Genomic DNA, 21,471 nt, shown 5'->3' on the forward strand with positions numbered 1-21,471 from the left:
TTGCATGAAAACTGGCAGACTTCTCCACCAACAGCCAATCGTCCAAACGACATCGTGGAAAGACCTTTGACTCCTGTCAACCCACTGTTGCCATACTTGTTCCTCTTTTACGAGGTAGCCTTATAAATCTAGATTCTTCTGGAACGTTGCTGATCCATTAACCCGGCTCCGCGTGCCCGCTCGTGGCCCTAGAATCCCGTCGCTTAACCTCGAAGTTATCCTCCGATCAAATTCAAATTCTACTCCCAAAAACCATTTCATCCTCTCATCCTCTCTCTCCGATCCCTGCGTCTTCGCAAACTGAAACAAAGGTCTGCCTTCAGAATTCCTTTCCGGATTGTTCGTTTTATTTCTCCAAACAAACCCTAAGCAAAGCCAGTTTTTGCTTACGGTTCATCGGAATTTATTTTGCCGTAAAAGTTGACGAGGACTTGAAAACGTGGTTGTTTTGTTACGTTAGGATTTTTTTATTGTTAAATTATATTATGATTATTAATTAGCCGTGAATTAATGATTTTAGATGCCTCAGGTTTTTTTTTTTCTTTTCAAAATCTGGTTTTGCATGTTTGTTGTTTTAAACCCTAGGAGTTGGTCATACAGATGTTGGCATCTGATTATCTTTGATATTTTGGTTGCTAGACTTGCTTATGTGGTGTGTTTGTGCCAAAATTGAGTTTATGTTGATTGTTCTGAGTTTAGAGCTAATCTAGATTTCTATTTATTGCGGAAAGGGAGTGGTTTTGGTGGAGAGGAGAGGGCGTGTGGAATTTTGAAGTGTTCCGGTTAGTTTGGAATTGTTTTTTTGATTGATTGTATTTAATGATAAAGTTAGGATTTTGATGTTGTCATTCATCATGAGCCGTGACTCCTGATTTGGATATGCTTATAAAGGTTAGGAGGATGTTAGAAATCTTGTTTATTTAGATGAATGCTGGAAATAACGGAGTCTTTTATCACATTTCCATTTAAAGGAAAAGGGAAAGGATAATAGGGTTGTTTTTGTATTGTTGCGATTTAAGACATGAAGGAGAGCTGCGCAGTAGGAAATTACAGAATTGGATGGCAGATTATTCAGTAGTTGGAGTATATCTTTGTTCTGTCATTTATGTCATCGTTACAGCAGAAACTTTCTTTTAGCTTGGGAAGGAGAGATGTGTGGTAATAATTATATACTTTTGTTTTGATGGTTGCTTATAAATGGCATAAATGGTTGTCTAGTTAGGTAGTCCTCATGGGCCAGAAATGGTTTCATACTACAGCAGGGAATTTCAAAAGGTTTTAGGTTTGATGGCAATCCTGAGTCCCAACACACAAGGATGTAAATATGAACTGGGAAGAGATGAACCCTGGTTGACAATGCCCATATAATGAATAATTGCTTGCAGAAAAAGGGATGCTCAGTGACTATAAGTCGGTTAATGTTTTTAGAGTAGAGTGCTCTGTTCAGCATCCTTCATGTTGAGCAAATGATTATGTATATATAATGTTCATTAATTAATCTATTACTTTGTTTATTTATTTTCATTTTGGGCTTCCATCCTATCATGAACTTATTAGATGCATATTAAAGACGGATTGCCTTTCTCTTTTAGTAGTTTTGTCTCCTGGCACCCGTGTATTCCCTAAGTGCTTTGAGACATTAATTGTGCTCATATCAGGAAAAATTGAGTCACCTTTTTCTTTGGCACATAGAAATTTACTTACCTGGATAGTGTATCTTATTTGTGATATTATCGTGTTTTGAGTTTTGTTAGCTGCTGAGGTACTATGGCAAATGTGTACTCTCATGAAGGCTCTGGCACAAGCCATGTTTCTGGAGAAGGTTCAGATGCAACTATAGAGCTCAATATCAAGACTTTAGATTCTCAGATTTATAGTTTTCAGGTTGACAAAAATGTAAGTATTGTGTGCCATTGACATTTCCTGTTTTGATCTGTACTGTTTATGTTTTTGAATTCATATTTAGTTATTGAAGTGAAGTTTTTTGGACTGTCTTCTAATAATTTTGAATGATAGCTTTAACCTTAATTCATGCAGTGTGCGTGTTGTGGAAAAACTTTTTGAATGTTTGGATCTGAGAGATCATGTCTTTGGGTCAATAAAAATAATTCAATGTGGTTCCATGCATTTCAAAGTTTATTAAGAGAGCATTTAAAGGGTGCGTGTTGTATGTTGCATAAATGTTTTTGTCTGGACTGTCTAATACAATCCTAATTTTGAATATCTTCAGATGCCAGTTTCCGTATTCAAGGAGAAAATAGCAAATGAAATCAGTATACCGGTGAGTCAGCAACGGCTGATTTTCAGGGGAAGGGTTTTGAAGGATGAACATCTCCTTTCCGAATATCGTATCCATCTTTTAAGCATTAAAATGGCTGCGCCTGCTATTCTAACTTTTAGGCCCTCTTTTTGCTGGGAATTTATTCACTTCCACTTTATCTGAGTTATTGTGTTCTATAGGTCTTTTGCTTGATTTGCTGGAAGATAGATTCATATATTGTTGGATGTCATTAAACCTGAAATTTGGCACATGCTTTTAATCTGAGTTATGGGAGGCTAGTCACCTCCTTGTTAATTATCACATACATTCTTCTTATGATTTGGATACTATGATATCCCACACTTGGTCATCATTGGGTACATTATTTTATGGAACCAGATTTTATCATATCCCACTCTCAGTTATCATCTCAGATCACTCTACTTTCAAGGACACTGAGGATTTTTCCTTTGTCAGTACTGGCTGTGTTATGTTACTATTTTCGGTAAACCCCTTGACTGTTTTTAGAAGTGGAAAATGGGCATACACTGCACGTGGTTGCAAGGCAGCCTACCCAACCACAACCTTCAGCTGGTACAAGCTCTGGGGATACAATGGGGAATAATAGTAATCAGGGTATTGATATTTAATTATTTTTCTTGTGGAGTAATCTGGATTTGAAGATGTTCTTTGGATTGATAGTTTTCTCTTCTAATTTTTCAAATGACAGTAAACGATGCAAGCGCTGGTGGCCCCCGAAATCGCATTGGGCAAGTATCTCACAGTGTGGTTCTTGAGACATTTAATGATGGGGACCAAGGGGAAGGCATTGTTCCAGATGTCTCTCGGGTGTGTTTCTTTTCTTTTCCTTTTAATTTCTCATTGATAGTTCTGCTGGAATAACGTGTATTTTTATTTGATGTTCAGTTGAGGTTAGTGGCAGCAAAAGAATGTGGAGACCGTATTTGTGTTGTATTAGCAGAAACTCATATTTATTGTTGCTTGACATCAGGTTATTGGGGCTGTTCTAAACTTGTTTGGAGCTAGTGGCCAGACAGCAACCAGCAGCATAGGTGGCATGCAATCATCAAATATGGTAAACACTGATTATTGTTTTGTATAATCTCGTAACTCTCATTCATTGCAAGACCTTTCTAATCCATATAAATTATGTAATTAAAACTTGACCTCCGACGGCATTGTATCCCATCATTCCTTTTTTGTGTCGTTAATAATTAACTTGGTACTAACCAGGATGGGATGGGTACGCTTGGGTTCTAAGCCTACTTTTTTCACTATACTGATCCCACAAAAAAGAAAATGTTTAAAACATATTGACTGAAAATCTTCATTCTTTATGCTCATTGGTGCTAATTCTGCTATGCTATTCATATGTTAATTCTATAAATACGATTGCTGATCAGGCCATGGCCAGCATTAATTGCCCAAGTAGAATCTCCAATTTTTTCTCTTTCTGCTCGGTGGAAAGGTTCTATTAGGAGTATCAATTTGGATACAATTAATGTATTGAAATTTTGGTTTATATTTAGATTTCCAGCTTCTGCCTTTCATATTAGTTTGCATATTGTTACAAGTGTGAGAATTTAGAGTGCATGTATGACATCAGGGAGGAATGTGAGAGATTAAATTAGTTACTTGTGTTCTGTTTACAGCCAATTTTTACTGGTCTAGCTTCTCAGGGAAGTGAAACTGGTGGATTGCGGGGCAATGTTGGTGGTCAGAGCTCTGCAGGAAATCAAACACGGTCTGGCCAGCCATTTCAATCAGCACCTCAAGTTGTGCAAGTTCCTTTGTCTGCAGCTATACCTGTTCCTTCACTTCATTCGGTACTAAGATCTCCTTCAGTTGCATATTTGTGATATGTTTAGCTATACTGTATTGTAAACTTGTCCTTTTTGTTTCAGCCAATTCCTGATTCTTTGAACACGCTTTCTGAGTTCATTACACGCATGGAACGGGTCCTAGCTCAAAATGGTGATGATAGCAAAAGTATATACATATGTATTTTCAGTTGAAGATGCTGAAAATAACTCATTTGCTTCATCTAGGTAATCAGCCAAATACATCAACAAGAAGCATGGAAGACCCACCAAGGGTAGAATTACCTTCCAATGCACGGGGCTATCCGACGCCTGAAGCATTGAGCATTGTTTTACGTCATGCAGCACGGCTTCTCAGTGGTCCCGCAACAACTGCATTATCTGTAAACAATTTGTTTTGATTTCCCCTTCCCCTTCCTCATCTGATTTTATTGTTGGAGCTCTTGAATCTGTGGTTATTCATGTCCGAAGTTGAACCAGCATTTTAATTTGAATTTGATGTTAGCATTTCAATAATTGGACTTGACTCCCCATATCTTGTCGAACTTGCTGAATGCTTGTGATTCATTTTACCTTGATATGATTATGCGATGATGTTGGATTCAGTGATTACTTTGTGAAACATACGGTCTGTATAGGCATTTAAATGTAGTTATGGGAATCTTAATGACACTTTATATGAGGATGCTAATTATTTTTAATTATCAGTGGGCCATTACTGCATAGCATTTATTTTTATTAACATCAGCGACATACTTCAATATGTTTGTAGTTTGAGAATCACGAACATTGCTATGCTTGGTAATTTAGAAAATCCATTTTGAATTTCATGTGATGAATGGATTTTTTTTTTTTTTTTCATTTTTAGGGCTTGATTTGTAAATTTACATCAAGATTTTGGAGATAAATCAATGTCCTATTTGTTAATGCTAGAGATAAATTTATGTGGAGTTGATAAGTTTGTGATCTGATTATGCATTATTTATAATGTGCTGCAATGTCGTAGCATATTGCAGGATGCCTGGAACAAAATGGTTCCTCTACTGATCCTGCTATAAGGGGTCAAATTCAGACAGAAACAATGCAAGTAGGCCTTGCAATGCAACATCTAGGTGCTCTTTTTCTGGAGCTTGGTCGCACAATCTTGACGCTACGTATGGGACAACCTCCAGTATGTTCTAACCGCAAGTCTGTTCAACAGTTCAGTAATGATTGAATATCATGTATGATTATTTTGTTACAATTTGCAGATAGAACCTTCTGTAAATGCTGGGCCTGCTGTTTATATTTCTCCATCAGGGCCTAATCCCATAATGGTCCAGGTTTGTGAATCATTTTTGAAATTATGAGTTTGCTTACTTTGGCATTAACTTATCTCACTAATGATTGGCGACATTAAAAATAATAGATAGGGCCTCACTCACTTGTTGTTGAAATCTTTTGTGGTAGGGTTTATATCATGAATGAATTTTCAGTGTCAGAATATAAATTGATACCATGTATAACCGATTGGTAATTGTCATTTATTCACAAGAAAAATTTGTTGTGTGGCTTTCTGGATCATATGAATTTGGTGTGTACTAAATGAAAAAGGCTCTTTCAATTACCTGTTAGGCTTTCCTTAGATACAGTCTTGCGTACTATTATCATTGAGTGGATTTTCTGCATTGTAGCTTAATTTCTTGCAACTGTGAATTTTTATATGCCAGCTTGGCACACTGTTTTCTAATTTTAAATTCTTTGCAGCCTTTTCCTCTTCAAACCAATTCCCTTTTTGGTAGTTCGGTTCCACCATCAAATCCCATGGCATTCAGTCCTGTTGGTGTTGGAAATGCTCCAAGGCATGTAAACATTCATATACATGCTGGTAAGCAAAACAAGCTTTCTTTATTCACAATGCTGCTTACCTGCATTCAAGTCTGTTTGACACTCCTGCATTACCAGGGACCTCGCTAGCATCTGTTATTCCAACCTTAGGTACCAGGACAAGTGGTACAGGGATGCAGGGAGAACATGGTAATGCTGCTGGTTTGGGTGTTTCAGGCCCAGAGCAGGCGCTGCCAGCAAGAAATGTTGTTGCAGCATCAGTCCCTTCACCCTCAGCAGGTGTTACAGTTGCCGCACAACCTGGTCTTGGGCTTTCAAATTCACAGCCACCTTCTGATTCCATGTCATTAAGCTCTATAATGAGCGGAATAAACTCGCAACTGAGACAACTTGCTGGCAATAGGCAAGGAGGAAACCAGCTCGCATCAGGTAACTGCTGAATGGTCAAATAGTAAAAAACCAAAGATATATTGTTGCTTTTACTTACTGAGGATAATATAATATTGGTATCTTATTATGCAGGCTCTGCTGGATCTGTAGCAGGTAATAATCCAACAAACTTACAGATGAATAGCACTGTGGTGAATGGAGCTGGGGAATCTAATGTGTCATTACCTGGAGTTATGTCAGAATGCCATGGCCAGAAGGTTTGCTTTCTGCATTATTTAGGGATCCTCTTTGTTACTTCTTTCTGGCTAGTACTAAATTGTTGAGAGAATACCATCTCTTAACAGGCCCAAGTACATGACAATGATCCTTTGAGCTTGAAAGACATACCATCTTCTTTAGTGGGTGTATCGTCGTCTTCAGTGAACATACCGTCGTCTTCAGTGAATATACCGTCTTCTTCAGTGGAATGTCCTAATGTAGAAACTTCTCAGAAGTCTCAAGATGCTTCTCAAAATGCTTCCAGTTCCAGCACTAAAGCCGTTCCACTTGGTTTGGGTTTGGGGAGTTTGGACCGCAAGGTATGGTAACTGCTCTTTATTTATTTATTTTTGAGTTATCTATGATGTATTCAATTATACACGAGGACCTGTTGACAGATCAAGGAATAGGCTGTGGTGTTGAAGTTTTGAAATGCTTACTGTAAAGGACGCTACAAGATGCATCATTTTTGCCTTTTGCTATCACTGTGTAAACAGTGAAAGGTGTATGCAGCGTGGAATGCTGTACTAGGTGTGAGTGCTGGGCGTGAGCTTGTCCTATTTTGACATTGAAATAAGTGCCTGCTGCATTCTGCCAGGCTTGACTTTTTGGATTGATTACTGCATCTGTCATGCATGCTCTACCTGTCCACATGGTTATTTTTTCTTTTTCCATGAGAGAAAAAACTGATCTCTGTTTGTTGATGTGACTAGAGACGAACCAAGCAGCCAAACTCACTTGGTAGTGGTGATAGTGGAACAACCAGTACCCATCTCAATCGGAACCCAGAAGCTGGAATCAGTGGCCGACAGCTTTTACAGTCTCTCGCATCTCGCAGCTCTAGTACAAATAGGGCTGGTGCAAGTGACACACCCCCAGATCCAGTAGCCCCCCTTCCTGGGCAGGTCATGGAGGGTAGACCACCAAGAGATTTAAGTGCTGATGGCCAGTTTGACAGTGCTAGTGCTATGTCTCAAGCTCTACATAGTCCTGTTATGAATAATTTGTTCGCAGGGGTTTCAGAACAAACCGGTGTTGGTTCTCCCAATGTCTTCAGGAATATGTTGCAACAGCTCACTCAGAATCCCCAAATAATGAATACTGTCAGTCAGATTGCTCAGCAGGTTGATGGCCAAGATCTAGGAAATATGTTCTCAGGTTTAGGCAGTGGCCAAGGCGGCGGATTTGATCTGTCAGGGATGGTCCGACAAATGATGCCTGTTGTTTCCCAGGTTCTTGGCCATGGATCGCCTACTCCCCAGCTGTTTCCTACCCCAGAATCTGAACCCCAGATGCGATCCAATGAGAGGGAATCAATTGGAGCTGAAAATCCTAATGATAATAACATTCAGGTTTGCATAACCCGCAAAAAGAAATCAAATATATGTGAACAGAATGAAATCCTGTACACAAGCAAAGTGCTGCTGTGTTCAAGCCCTCTCATTTAACTTGATGAAGGAATTTTTATCGCAGAATTGGTAAAATGGCCCCTGATTTGACTGAGTTTATCTTATGCGTCTTATAGATCAACCTCCACGAAGTGGCTCAGAGGATTGAACAGTTTGCTGCACCTCAAGATGTTTTTCAAGCCATTGTTGGCAATGCAGTAAGGTTGAATGGCAATGGAAGCAATGCTGAAGATATTCAGCATGAATTGAACAACAACGAGGATTTAGCCAGTGTAAGTTTTATGTTTCTCTATCTTTCTTGCTGTTGTACTTTCAATATTTTTCTGCTTGTTTATACCGATGATGGCAGTCAAGGCACCTGTGTATTTTACTCCTGTTAATGCATGTGGTTTTTCTTGCTTATGCTGCTGCACATAAAAGCTCAGAGGGAAAATTTCATCCGTGCAGAATTATGTAGAGATGCTGCAGCGTGATATTCAGCGGCGACTTCAGGATGCCTATGGGGAGGACAAGTGCTAACCATTCTGTGTTGAAATGGTTCTGATATTTCTCATGTGATACAGATCCAAACAAATTTCGGGATATGATCACCTCTGCCGGGTCACCTTCAAATTACTCTTTCAGTCTGTAGAATGTTGTACAAAATCAAGCTTTGGGGCTTGAGGTGCTCCAAATTATAGTAGGTTGTTGGCAGGTAAGACTTTTTGGGTTAATTGTGTATGGATTGTTACTTTAAATAATTTAATACGTGACATTTGAGTTCTGAACAATTTCAAGAATTGGTTCTAAGAGATTCTTCCTTGTATTTCTCTGATGCAGTTTCGGCTTGAATTGCTGCTAGTAGCATTCCATGCTTGAATTCTGCTCGTTTGTGTTCTTTTGGCGGGGATTCTGTAATCCTTTTATATATTTTATTGGTCTTGGATTTGAATCGTTTGATAAATCTCCGGTTGTAATTGTCAATCTCTACGACCGTTCTACTCTTTTCTCCTCGTTCCCTAGTACACCTAATGCAACGTTACAGTTTTTTTATCCACTCGTAAATGAGGATGGTCGTGGGTCGGTTGAGTTTTTCCTTGGGTTCTGCCCGGCTCATTTATAGTTTTGGATCATCTTTGCTCGGTTGGATTTTTATTTTCTATAATATTTGTAATATATTCAGTACAGATTATTGCATGATGAGTGACAATACGCGTGGTTGCTATTCACGGAAAGACAGACATGTTCTGAAAAAACATAAAAACTATTTTAGAGACATTTATATTATTGTGATCATTATCATGATTATATTGATATTGTTACAAAAAATTTAAGAATGTTTTTTAAAGTATTTTTTATTTAGAAATGTATTAAATAATATTTTTTTTATTTTTTAAAATTAATGCATTAAAATGAGATGGACTTATTTGTTTTTGCATATGAGATGGATAGTGATCCACTAGGCTCGTCAATTAAATATAAATAAATTTGAAAGCTTGATTCAAATTGATAAAGAGGTCCAACTCAATATCACTAGCAATGGTTTTATTTTATGTTCTTAAAGCATTTTAAGCTCCGATTAACCTCTCAAGAAAAGGAAAAAAAATGATCTTAAACCTCTCAAAAGCCTATTTGTTTATTTATGAACTCTTTATTTCTCGAAATTACAGTATCGGTTTCCTATTTATTTTTCTTTATATTTACAAGATTCAAAAGATTCCTTAAAGATAAATAAGCAATACAGAAACTGATCTTGATTTATACTGATTTCTAATTACACCCAAATAGTGGATTGAAATCATAATTTAATTATTTTTGTCTTATTTAGTTAGTCAAAATGCCATCCTAGTGGGCTGTGGCATGGCTTAGATGGGCTCAAGCAATTACTACTCTTATTGGGCTGTACACTTTCCGGGCTGGGTTTTAGTCACGACCTGTGAAGACGGGCCCGTGATTATGACCATGAGAAAAAAACTCTCTAATTTCTCGCCGAAAGAGATTCCAATTCATTTTCGCCCTTCCTTCACCAGCTAGCAGTCCAACACCTGCAGTTGCTCTCATGGCTTCCTCAAGCTCAGCAGGCAATGCAGCTCAAAACCCTAGAAAATCGTTAGGGTTAGTCGCAAATGCAATGAAACGCAAAGACAGCTTCATCCAGCTCTTTGCGATGACTGGGATTTTTCTCTTGAGCATCAGATCCCTTGGCCAAAAGTACCAAATCCACGACCTCCAGGAAGACACTATAGCTCTTAAAGAAGAGCAAAAAAGCCTAACCGATCGCATGAAGAATATAAAGCGCAGCCTCCTTCACGAAGCCTCTCTTGATTCCTCTGGTCTCTTCGCTTCTCGCCTTCGCCTTCTCTTCGGCGAGGACCTTTGAATGGAAATTCGTGGTCTATTTTGCCTGTGAGTTACTCTTTTTTTTTTTTTTTTTTAATTATTTGATTTTGAATTAATAAATTGTAAATGAACCTAAATGTTTCGTTTTAGTCCTTGACGGTATCGTTTTTGAGTATTTCTATGATTATTTGTGGTTTGGGGTCTTAGGCTATCTATGGTAGTTGGTGTGGTTGACGGGTCAGAATTTAATATTTTGGATATATGACTTCTGTTTGTGATTAATTGTCTTGGGATATCAGTAATTCTTCGAATGCTTGGCGCATTTTGTGCAAATAGGTAGTTATGGTGAGAGTCAGTTATCATAGGGAGGAGATGACTGGTAGTTATTGGATTTAAGCCTTTTTGAGTGGTAAATCCTGGGATAATGGTACGCTCAATAGTTTTTAAAACTTGGTTTTATGAATTCAGGAAACAGTTTTTGCGCTGGTTTGTGATTAGCTTTGAGGTCTTGCTGACTTGAGTTGTTAGACGTTTTATTCGATGAAGTCGAGAAGGTGCTGTTTTGTGTTGTCTAATGAAAGCTTAGGATAGTGTCCTATATCTCATCATTCCATTGTCTCTGCAAATGATTTTTCAGCTTACTATGTTTTGAGGAAAATAGAATTGGTGGTTTGGTTTCAAATTGAGTGTGGAGCAGGTCATAGGGTTTTATTGTATTGGTGATGCCTAACTCTCGATCGTTGGACAAACCAGCTAACCATCTGAGGCTTCATAACAGTTTCTGCAATCCTGTGGTTGGTATTTTGGCACTCATGTTGTCTAAAACAAATGAGAGTCTGCTAGTTATGGCAGAGGTTGCTATCACTTAATCGGTTAGAAGTCTTTCTATTAATATAATAATTTTTTGCAAACTGAATGCATGCATTTGCAATGAATCAGCTGTATTTAGTTTTTTACAAGGATAGCAATTAAATTCAAACTTAATGGGTAGGTTTTTCATGGACAAGATAAGGATATTGCCAAACTCGACTAAAACCTAACCCAATATATATATATATATATGTGTGTGTGTGTATGTGTGCATGCTTCAAATATATATATTATTATATATATTTTTTTTAATAATAAAAAAATAGTAGTAAAATGAATATTCATATCTATAACTGAAACCTGATAAATAAGATATAAATAACTAAATTTCATACTTGATAGGTAATAAATAAAGTATGGATATAAAAACATCCGATCCAGAGAGCCCATTGCCATCCCTAGTTTTGGAGTTTTGGAAGATGCTATTTAGGTGATAATTTTAATGCGTTGTATAACTAAAATTTTCACGCTCCTAGATCTGATGCAAGGCATTAAAAGGAGTAAATTTTGAGGAAGAGTTTGCTAATTGGAATGGAATATGAGCAAATTACATATTCAAATTGATTGATTTCTTTAGCAGCTCATTTTGATTAAAGGTCGGGTCCACGCCGTGGAGCATATTTGTGCATGCACATGTACTGGTAGTTCGTTGGTAAATTTCTAAACATTATTTGGCCAAGTGTTTGGATTATTGGCCAAGTGTTTGGATTATTGGCATGGCTTTGATTTTTAGAGATCAGTAATGATCATTACTTGTCTGATGCAAGGCATTAAACAAATTTAGCTCAAAGATGCGACTGTTCCTTTACAGGCAGATAACACATTATTAAGATCCCTAGCCGTACTCCCTTTTTTTGATGACTCTGACTGACTGACTGGCTGCATTTATTGAAAGAATAGAGGAAATTTGAAATCTCACCTATTTAAATTTTGACAGTTTGCCATTTTTATGTTAGAATGTATTTATCTTAAAACTAGCTTCAAATACTGAAATTCAAATGTCTGTTGCTAGCAGAAATCTCATACTAACTGTCTAGCAGCATAGAAAAAGCAATCCAAATAAGATTAGCAAGGGCCAGGAGAGTGGGCACCCTTGTCCTTTCGCGTCGGGTTACAGGGTAATGGTAAGGTGTCACCTTGAAAACGTGGGTTGATATGTTGGGTCCTGTTCATCAAAACCAAAAGAGTGAGGCCAATAATTGCTGCTGGGAACCATTCAATAGTCACTTTGCGTCTCAAATATTGCTTTAATAAAGGTGTAGAGTCGCGTTGAGAGTTGATGTAGAAAAATTCAATTACGGGCGATTTGAACTTCAACGTGCTTTATTCCTACAAGAGAATTCCTAGCAGAATCATCTAGAAATGTTAATTCTTGAAGATGAAAGCTAATAGAACGTTGTTGAATTTTCAAGACAGCATGCTGCCGTTAGTGCGCGAAGTCAGTAAAGATGTCATTTGGCCATCAATTGTGAGATTTGTCATTATATTTTAGATTGATCTCGCAGGCATTCATGGAAAGGATTTGCAGGCTTGTAGCTGCAGATATCACGCCTGAGATAAGGGAAAAGATCCCAAGGCAAGTGACAATTTTCTGTTCATATCATCTGGGCCGGAGTTTATCACACATTTGCTAGGAAAACAACAGATGTGGCAATTCTAGGACCCATCTCATGACTGGAAAGAGATTAAAAAAAAAAAGACGCCTGATCTAATTAGACAAAACAGTGGTTGATTGGGTGTTTGACCAGATTACCAAATAGGTCTGCCATGTCACAGAATACAACCGAGTAATCGTTTGGAGCTCGAGTAATTTTCACTTTGGCACAGAAATAATGGTTGTGCATGCAGTGCATGCGTAATCTTTAGATCACGTATGTAGTAAATACATGATCTATAGGAGGTGCATGTGCTACTACATGCGCAACAACTGGTAGTATATATAGTAAATACACAGCAACTAGTCGTCTACATGCACGGTCTATTAAAATCCCAACCCCCTACTTGTCTCAATTATTTTTGCTCCCTGCTCAGCAAAAACACAGTTCCACATGATCATAAAAATAGCAACTATAGTTCAAGCCAACATATTCGTCTAATTTTCATAGCAGATAAATTTATAATGAAAAAAAACTTAATCTCAACACTAAAATAATTCATTGCAATAAACAATATCAAATTTATTATAAATTAATTAAATTAAATAGTTAAATATTTAACAAAATAACACGTTAATGAGCCTTATTATCAGAATCACATGCATGTCATCGCCTAGCATGATAAGCACAATCACCATCTTTTATTGTGTTGTTCAGACACTTAGCCTCTCCAACCTTGTCAAGTGAAGAATAAACAATGAGAAGAAAGCATTATGAATTGCGGCAATATCTTTCCGACCCTTGTGTATTAAGAAATTCACTTAATATATTAGAAAGAAAAGATTATATTATTATTTATAAGATATAAATAAGAATTTTATTAGATATTAAAAAAAAAAAACTAAGCCATCCATACCAAAGGCTTACAGAGAGAGAAATGTGAGGTTTGTTGTGAAGGGATAGAGATGGTTTTTTTATTTTGTGGTAGAGAGAGAGAGAGAGATCACCCTACTTGAGTTGAGAGCGGTGTTGGGAGGAGGGAGAGGCGGGGAAGAGAAAATAAAGAAAAGAAAAGAAAAGAAAATTATTTTTAAAATAATTAATTGGGTGGTTGTACTATATGCTCGATCATTTGTGATCATAGTTCAGAGTGGGAAATATTTTCTCAATTTTGGTAGTTTAGGAAATAAATCGATCTACTGTGCTACATGGACCTCTATCTTGCATGTGCTTCATCTTCTCAAATATGACTACTCCTTGCCAGAAGTCAGAGCCATTATTGCACATGTTATTACACCCCAGGTTTAAAAAAGGTGCTGTTTATCTATTTTAATCTTCAAGTAAGTCCAGGTTGCCTTCACATTGCTTTTTATTTGTTGCTAATCGTGCAGGTCCACGCACCTAACCTGTAGCTAGCCATACTAGTTAATTACCACTGACTAAATCACAGAAGATCACTGAGCCAAGATGGCTGGCTGGAAAATCCTTATTCAAGGGGTCAAAATGCCTTTAGCAAAGTAGTGCCATTCCCTGTGTCACGGGAGGCATTTTCACCCTCGCACAAACTGCCTAGCTAATGTTATACTACTGCTATCATCTTTTTTTTTTAAAGCCAGTAACAGTGTTTTTTTCCTAAACCAGGTTCCTAAGCCGTCGGCCATGGAATCAGACAGGCATGCGGAGATTAAAATCCTGTGTAAGGCACAATAAACACAACGCAACAAATATTACCTTGATTAATTCAAAGGTAACTAGCAAGGATGAGAGGAAACATTAGTGTGAGCATAGAAAGAGGGCCCGTTTCTTGTTTTTTGGTTTCTCAAGTCAAGCTATTCTCAGCACGCAAACCCATATAAAATTGCTTGTCCCTAACACTGTATTTGCATCAACATTCTCTTCTCAAATTTGAATGTTGAAATAACAATTCAAAAAATAAATCTTTTTATCGCTAGAAATCACTCAAAAAAAAAAAAAATGCTTGAAGGATGTAACAAGAGAGCACTAAGAGTTAAACCCAGCCTAATTCAAGGCTTGGGTTACATATTGTACGAATTACTCTGAATTGACATGTTTTAAGATTGAAAAAAAGTTCAAATGATATTGATTTGGATTGTTTTTTTAAAACAATAAAACTGAATTTTAGTCTTATTGCAGGTTGACTTACTGTTTACACCAGATTCATATTTACTTAAGTTTAAATTATGATTTAGGTGAGTAGATCACTCACTGAGTTGATTTACTAGGGTTTAATAAATCCGGTTAAAACCTACTCGCATGGAAGCCTCCCGAGCGTCGCGCCAAAAACAAACCCAGCAACACTGCGACACAACCTCCCTCCAAAACCCATGTGGGGGACAAATCACACTCATTAACACTGATCTTCCAAGAACTACTACCATATGATAATGAGCGGACCCCACCACCGACACTGATTTTTCTTTTCTTTTTTCACAAATTGGCTCTCCCCCAATTTTCCCTCTCATTTCCTTTTCTTTTTTGTTTACGGCTCGCCATTCACACCACATGCTCTGTACCGCACTTAAATATTGCCCCATCCCTCTTCATTTACTGCCTGCCTCCAAGAAACTAACCTTACTCCCTCCTTAAAGTCTCCCTCTCTTTCACACACTCCTTTCCATATCCAGCTCGACTCAGAAAACAGGCAGACGAAATAAGTCTTAATAATACCTTGTCATTTGGCTCCAAAATGCCGCTCAACTTAGCGGGAAAAACTGCAGTACTCTGCACATTTTTATGTGTCTCAGTTTCTATTATTTCCATTGTTAAAGCTGAAGATCCTTACAGGTTCTTCGACTGGAATGTTACTTATGGTTTCATCTACCCTCTTGGTGTTCGTCAACAGGTTTGTCGAAATCTCTTTGATTTTATTTCCGTTTCTTTTGATCTGTAACGGGCTTAAGTGTGTTATAAAGTTAAGTGCTTCTGATTTGGTAACAGGGTATTCTCATCAATGGACAATTCCCAGGACCTGACATTCACTCTGTGACTAATGACAACCTTATTATCAATGTTTATAACAGCTTAGATGAGCCTTTCCTCCTCTCTTGGTAAGATCTCTCTCCTTTTCCCTTTCTAGAAAGATTATTTGCTGTTCTTTTGTCGCTTCCTGCATTGAAAAGACCAATTCTGCCTAGTCAGTCCCTCTCTCTTTGCAATGCTATACAAAGCTACATCTGTAATTCTAGGATGTCCATTTTCATTTTATATTATAAGAATGCCAGATTGTCATGGCTTTGATTCACATTGCCATTTCTCTGATCTCTGTAGTGTTTTTACTTTTCTCTCTCTCTGGTCCTTTTGAACTTATCTGAAACAGTGATTGCTGGTGGGAGCATCCATATAGCTCGATGACTTCTAGATCTAATTTATGGATTGAATTGAATTCACCCACCCCTTTGGAACTTTCCGCGCTATTAGCGCTGTAATTTGCGCCAAGAAATGAATCTAAACTGAGTTTGAACTACAATGCTACATACATTCAATTGATAAAAGATCCAAGCTTTGTGATTTATAGCTGCACATGTGTCATTATCAGAGAATCAAGGCTGTGATTAGTTTATCTTAGATGACAGCGACCTTTCCATGAATGAGCAATAGCCCTACTGTTATTTGTTAACCTACCTGATTTTAGATCACTCACCGAGTGGTCAATTTTATAGTTAGCTGTCATCCACCGGAGAAGTTATAGGATACGATAGAGTCCACTAGGTGTGCAACGTGGACTTTTGCCACGCCATGTTAAAGGATAGGGTAGAGTCTCATTAGGGTTGTTTGTTGATGTATTTTGAAAATTTTTTTTTTGAAAAAAATAATTTTATTTTAAATTAATATTGTTTTTTTTTTTTTTTTATGTTTTCATATTATTTTAATATATTGATATTAAAAATAATTTTTTTAAAAATAAAAACTATTATTTTAATATATTTCTAAATATAAAATGTTTTAAAAAACAAACATAACCGGACCACATGCAATGAGTACCTTTGCCAAGCCCTTGCCGGCCTGCAAAAAGTAGTCTTCTACTCTATTTCAAAGATCTGTATTGGTTTCCCAGAATTAATGCAGGTGAATTTAGAATGTGATTAACTTATTAATTACATCTTATACATTTTTTACTAAGACAACCATCCCATGATGGGCTGCAGAGCCTGCTTCATAATGCAGACAGCTAGCACATTTATTAGCAGGCACCAAGAGAAGCATGTTCTCAATTATGTGATGCTGAGCCAATGTGTTGACCCCATTTATGCATTAACTTCGTTTGAGCTCTGTAGTTATGAATGGTAGATCTACTGCTTATGCTTGTTTTGTGACTGTAAAAACAGGAATGGAATTCAGCAGAGGAGAAATTCATTTGAGGATGGTGTCATTGGGACCACGTGCCCGATTCCTCCAGGAAAAAACTTTACATATATTCTCCAGGTCAAGGATCAGATAGGAAGTTTCTACTATTTCCCATCTCTTGGATTCCACAAGGCTGCTGGTGCTTTCGGAGGAATCAGAATCCTCAGTCGCCCTCGAATCCCCGTTCCTTTCGATGATCCTGCTGGTGACTACACCGTTCTTATTGGAGATTGGTACTTGTCCAACCACACGGTAAGTATTAACCTCAACAACACCTTTTTTTTTACTAGGTAAATATAACTTAGTCCTCATGATTTTAGAAATTATTATTTAATTCCTATGTTTTTATATTTATTTATTACATAATCCTTTTCGTCCATTTCCTTTTTTTTCATTGTAGTTTGTTATTTTATTTCAAGAAATAGAAAGGGTAAGATTATTAAGCAGATAGGATGAAAGTTTGAGTACATGGTCAATATTAGTCAAAAAATTATTTAATTATTTTTAATACTACACAAATTAATTAAAATACTGCTAAAGGTGTTTTCAGTTTAGATTCTAGAACCTTGCCTGCCTCTCTTCAAATTTGGAGGGATACAGCTTCGTGGAAGCTAGTTGGCTTTGTGTTGGTGTCGGCAACTATACAAGTAGGGTATGCTGGTGCAATATTCTGTACATGTACTGTTACCTACTGTCGTTTAGACAGCGGGGCCTCTGTTCATAACAAAAATTATCGAAACAGTGCACTGTTCAAGAGCACGTGCTATCTGTCAAAAAAGATCAGAAAGGAACACATTCGCTCGCTGAGAGCTAACCGAGCCGGAGAACATGGACTTTTTTTTTGGTTTCTAGCGTCCTAGCAAAATATATATGATAAAACAATACAGTATAAAAAATAATATCATTTAAATAGTAGTAAATAAAATATGTGATTTACAAGCATAATTCTCATCTGTTACTTTTTTAAATTATAAAATTTTAAAAATACAAGTTTAATTAGGAGAGAGTAAAGAGAGAGAAAAAAAAGAAGAAGATATTAAAGGGACATCAAAACTTAGATAATGAAATCAATATAGTTGGAAAAGATAAATCTTAATAATATTAAAAAAAAAGTTATTAATATTGATTGGAGTGGGCTTTTTTAGTGTTTTTTGACTTATCTCGGTGATATTGGTACCGTGTCTAGATTTTTGGTGTCTATATCGTTATTTTTTGTTTTTCCTTTTTTTTTTTCCTTGTAATTTATGAAAAGAAGAGAGAGAAAAGTTTAAAAAATAAAGAGGGACTCAAAAGTGATGGCACCATCAATATCGCAGAAAATGACGAGTTCTATATACCAAAAAAAATAATCACAAATGGTAATTTTTTCTATGTTTTTAAATTTATCTTATTGATATCTTTTTAATAATATTAATAAATATGTTATTAGAGTTTTGATATTTTTCTAAGGTTTTTTTATTCTTTTCTTTTCTTTTTTCTCTCTCACACATCTGTCCTTGTTAAATCTCGTGTTTTTTTTAAATTTTACAATTTGAAAAAGCCGCAGCACTTATGACTATGACTATATATTATATTTTTAAATATATTTTTTTATTTTATCGATTTCTTTTTAAGCACCCTGGAGTCAAAAAAATACTCGAGAACATGCACTAGATTTCTTCATTGGTAAGTGTGCCAACCGAAAACTGTGTCGCTTTTGTCACCATTGTCTTCAGCTGTGCATTGACTGTGGTGTCCCTAGAAACCGTACATGCCCTATAGATCAAATCTGAATCCCAGCTGTCTGTAGACTATTTAGTTGCTTTTTTAGAAAGTCCAACGACACATGGGCCATGAGGTTTTCCTAGCCATGCATTTGCTTCCACATTAGTTGCTTTCAGCATGGGGTAAAGCCCATTAAATCTCATGGCTGAGATCCGTGTTCTTAAACATGGACTGAAAACCCAGTACCTAGTTTGAGCTGTGTTTTAACAATTTTATTGAAACAATGTTGTTTTGTACCTGAATTAATCTGTCAATCCATGATTCAAGCATTTAAGTTATTTCTTGGTCTGGGTTTATTAACTTTTTTTGAGATTAACAAGTTCAGTGGAATTTAATTAAATAAGTCTACTTGTAGTTTGAATCTTTTGATTTATTTTTTAAACTCAACCTTGAATAATAAACTTAATGCATTAAAGTAGTAATAATAATTTATATGTTTGTGTTTGCACAGGACTTGAAGGCTGTATTGGAGGGGGGCAGGAAGCTACCATTCCCTGATGGAATCCTCATCAATGGTCGTGGACGCAATGGCTATTATCTCACTGTGGAACAAGGTAGGCCTTCTGTCTACCAATCTCATGCAACTAAAAATTATAGCATAAACTACTTGACACCAAGAAGGGCAAGAAATATGACTACAAATCGATCGATGTTTTCTTGTTCAATTATACTAATGTGAATGCTTGACCTATCTGCTACAGGAAAAACTTACAGGTTGAGAATATCAAATGTTGGGTTGCAAAATTCCCTTAACTTCAGGATCCAAAACCACAAAATGAAGTTGGTCGAAGTGGAAGGAACGCACACTCTCCAAACTACCTACTCGTCTCTCGATGTTCATGTCGGCCAGTCGTATTCTGTTCTATTTACTGCTGACCAACCTGGCCAAGACTATTATATTGTGGTTACTTCACGGTTTACCTCTACAGTTCTCAACACCACTGGTATTCTACATTATAGCAACTCTGCTGGTGCAGTCTCTGGCCCATTCCCTGGTGGACCAACCATCGAAGTTGACTGGTCACTAAACCAGGCTCGCTCTATCAGGTATATTTTAATCCCTCCCAGCAATATGCTCTTTGAGCCAAGTCTAAAACTGCTCCTTCTATATCTCTGATTGTATTTGCTCATTTCAGGACTAATCTTACTGCTAGTGGACCGAGGCCAAATCCACAAGGCTCATACCACTATGGAATAATCAACACTACCAGAACTATCATAGTGGCAAATTCAGCTGGTCAAGTCAATGGCAAGCAGAGATATGGAATCAATAGTGTGTCCTTTATCGCACCAGACACTCCCATGAAGATTGCAGACTACTTTAAAATTCAGGGAGTTTTCAAGGAGAATGGCATAACCGACAGACCTTATGGTGGAGGGTTGTACCTGGACACAGCAGTTTTGACCGTTCCTTATAGAGCATATGTGGAAATTGTATTCCAAAACGATGAGGACATTTTGCAGAGCTGGCATCTTGATGGATACAGTTTCTTTGTTGTTGGGTAAGCACATGATTCACATTTTTTTTACTAGGACTGTATTGATCAGCGGAGGCCAGAAAGTTCTTGTGAAATTAATTAATCGAAACATTTCTTTTTCAAATTCTGTAATGCAGTATGGATGGTGGACAATGGACAACAGCTAGCAGGGACCAGTACAATCTTCGCGACGCAGTTGCTAGATGCACTACTCAGGTAAGATTAAAATCTCATCGCATCCCTGATTAGATCATTCTGCTTCCATAATCAAAGAGATGGACTTAAAACTGAAATTGAAGGTGAAAATAACGATTGGATCCTTTACTTGGATGGTGAGTGCAGGTGTATCCCAACTCATGGACTGCTATATATATTCCACTCGACAATGTGGGGATGTGGAACTTGAGGACAGAATTTTGGGCACGTCAATATCTTGGACAACAATTTTACTTGCGAGTTTATACTGATTCAACTTCACTCAGAGACGAATTCCCTATTCCAAAGAATGCACTTCTTTGTGGTAGGGCAAGTGGTCGACGCACCCGACCTCTGTAAGCTAGTGCATCACCGAAGGAACCACCGTTTCGGCCGGGAAGTATGCCTAGTTTTTGAGGATAAAAAGTAGAGCCCTGCATCTCATCTTTGCTGGTGGGTGCTTTACTTAGGCTAAGTATTGAATGAGAAGCTTGTACGAGTAGAATTCCTAATGATCTCAGCTCGAGGTCACATTCTTTTCCATTGATGATTGTATTTTCTTCTATATTAATGAAGTTCTTATACATTATTTATATTGTTATATAAAGCCAGCTAATTCTCGAAGCTGGCTTGGGTAATTAATGTTTGTATCATGCAGTATATCAGTTCACTTGTAATAGTGTTTGATCTCTTCTCTAATCCCTTCATGTTTTGATGATTTTCTCCGTTTCTTTTAAATGCACAGGAAGTTTGTGAAGCATTATTATGATAATTATCTTATAGTGCACGCAATTAATTCAAATAGAACAGTGTTGAAGTAATTTACAATCATTTTCATTTGACAGCATTGTAAAAGACAAGAAAACCTGAATTCCTACCCCCCAAAACAGAAATAATCCC

The 21,471-nt window shown here is 37.1% G+C and overlaps 3 protein-coding genes across 5 annotated transcripts; all 3 read left to right on the plus strand.

The window, feature by feature from the left end:
• The first annotated feature begins 35 nt into the window (after positions 1-35).
• Positions 36-9,151, plus strand: LOC118042115 (uncharacterized). 3 transcript variants are annotated; one of them, XM_073407528.1, is made up of 19 exons: positions 36-455; positions 1,754-1,896; positions 2,231-2,348; positions 2,789-2,896; positions 2,991-3,109; positions 3,273-3,356; positions 3,934-4,107; positions 4,186-4,255; positions 4,330-4,484; positions 5,108-5,272; positions 5,352-5,423; positions 5,848-5,968; positions 6,046-6,357; positions 6,451-6,575; positions 6,663-6,896; positions 7,290-7,928; positions 8,102-8,257; positions 8,433-8,679; positions 8,805-9,151. In XM_073407528.1, the coding sequence occupies exons 2-18, from the start codon at positions 1,768-1,770 to the stop codon at positions 8,502-8,504; spliced, it is 2,853 nt and encodes a 950-aa protein (XP_073263629.1). In that variant the 5' UTR covers positions 36-455; positions 1,754-1,767; the 3' UTR covers positions 8,505-8,679; positions 8,805-9,151. The 3 variants fall into 3 exon arrangements, with proteins under 3 accessions (XP_073263629.1, XP_034905575.1, XP_034905576.1); XM_035049684.2 differs by having other exon boundaries at positions 36-311; positions 1,755-1,896; XM_035049685.2 differs by having other exon boundaries at positions 36-311; positions 1,755-1,896; positions 3,961-4,107.
• A 798-nt stretch (positions 9,152-9,949) lies between these two features.
• Positions 9,950-14,741, plus strand: LOC118041993 (uncharacterized). Its single transcript, XM_035049489.2, has 2 exons — positions 9,950-10,370; positions 14,411-14,741. Exon 1 carries the CDS (start codon positions 10,024-10,026, stop codon positions 10,342-10,344), a length of 321 nt encoding a protein of 106 aa, XP_034905380.1. The 5' UTR covers positions 9,950-10,023; the 3' UTR covers positions 10,345-10,370; positions 14,411-14,741.
• Positions 14,742-15,308: 567 nt separating this feature from the next.
• Positions 15,309-21,270, plus strand: LOC118041990 (L-ascorbate oxidase homolog). The gene is made up of 8 exons (XM_035049486.2): positions 15,309-15,632; positions 15,728-15,837; positions 17,116-17,386; positions 19,350-19,452; positions 19,600-19,945; positions 20,035-20,400; positions 20,514-20,592; positions 20,719-21,270. Exons 1-8 carry the CDS (start codon positions 15,477-15,479, stop codon positions 20,929-20,931), a joined length of 1,644 nt encoding a protein of 547 aa, XP_034905377.1. The 5' UTR covers positions 15,309-15,476; the 3' UTR covers positions 20,932-21,270.
• The last annotated feature ends 201 nt before the right edge of the window (positions 21,271-21,471 follow it).

This window comes from Populus alba, chromosome 2, assembly GCF_005239225.2.
Source record: "Populus alba chromosome 2, ASM523922v2, whole genome shotgun sequence".
NCBI classification, from domain to species: Eukaryota; Viridiplantae; Streptophyta; class Magnoliopsida; order Malpighiales; family Salicaceae; genus Populus; species Populus alba.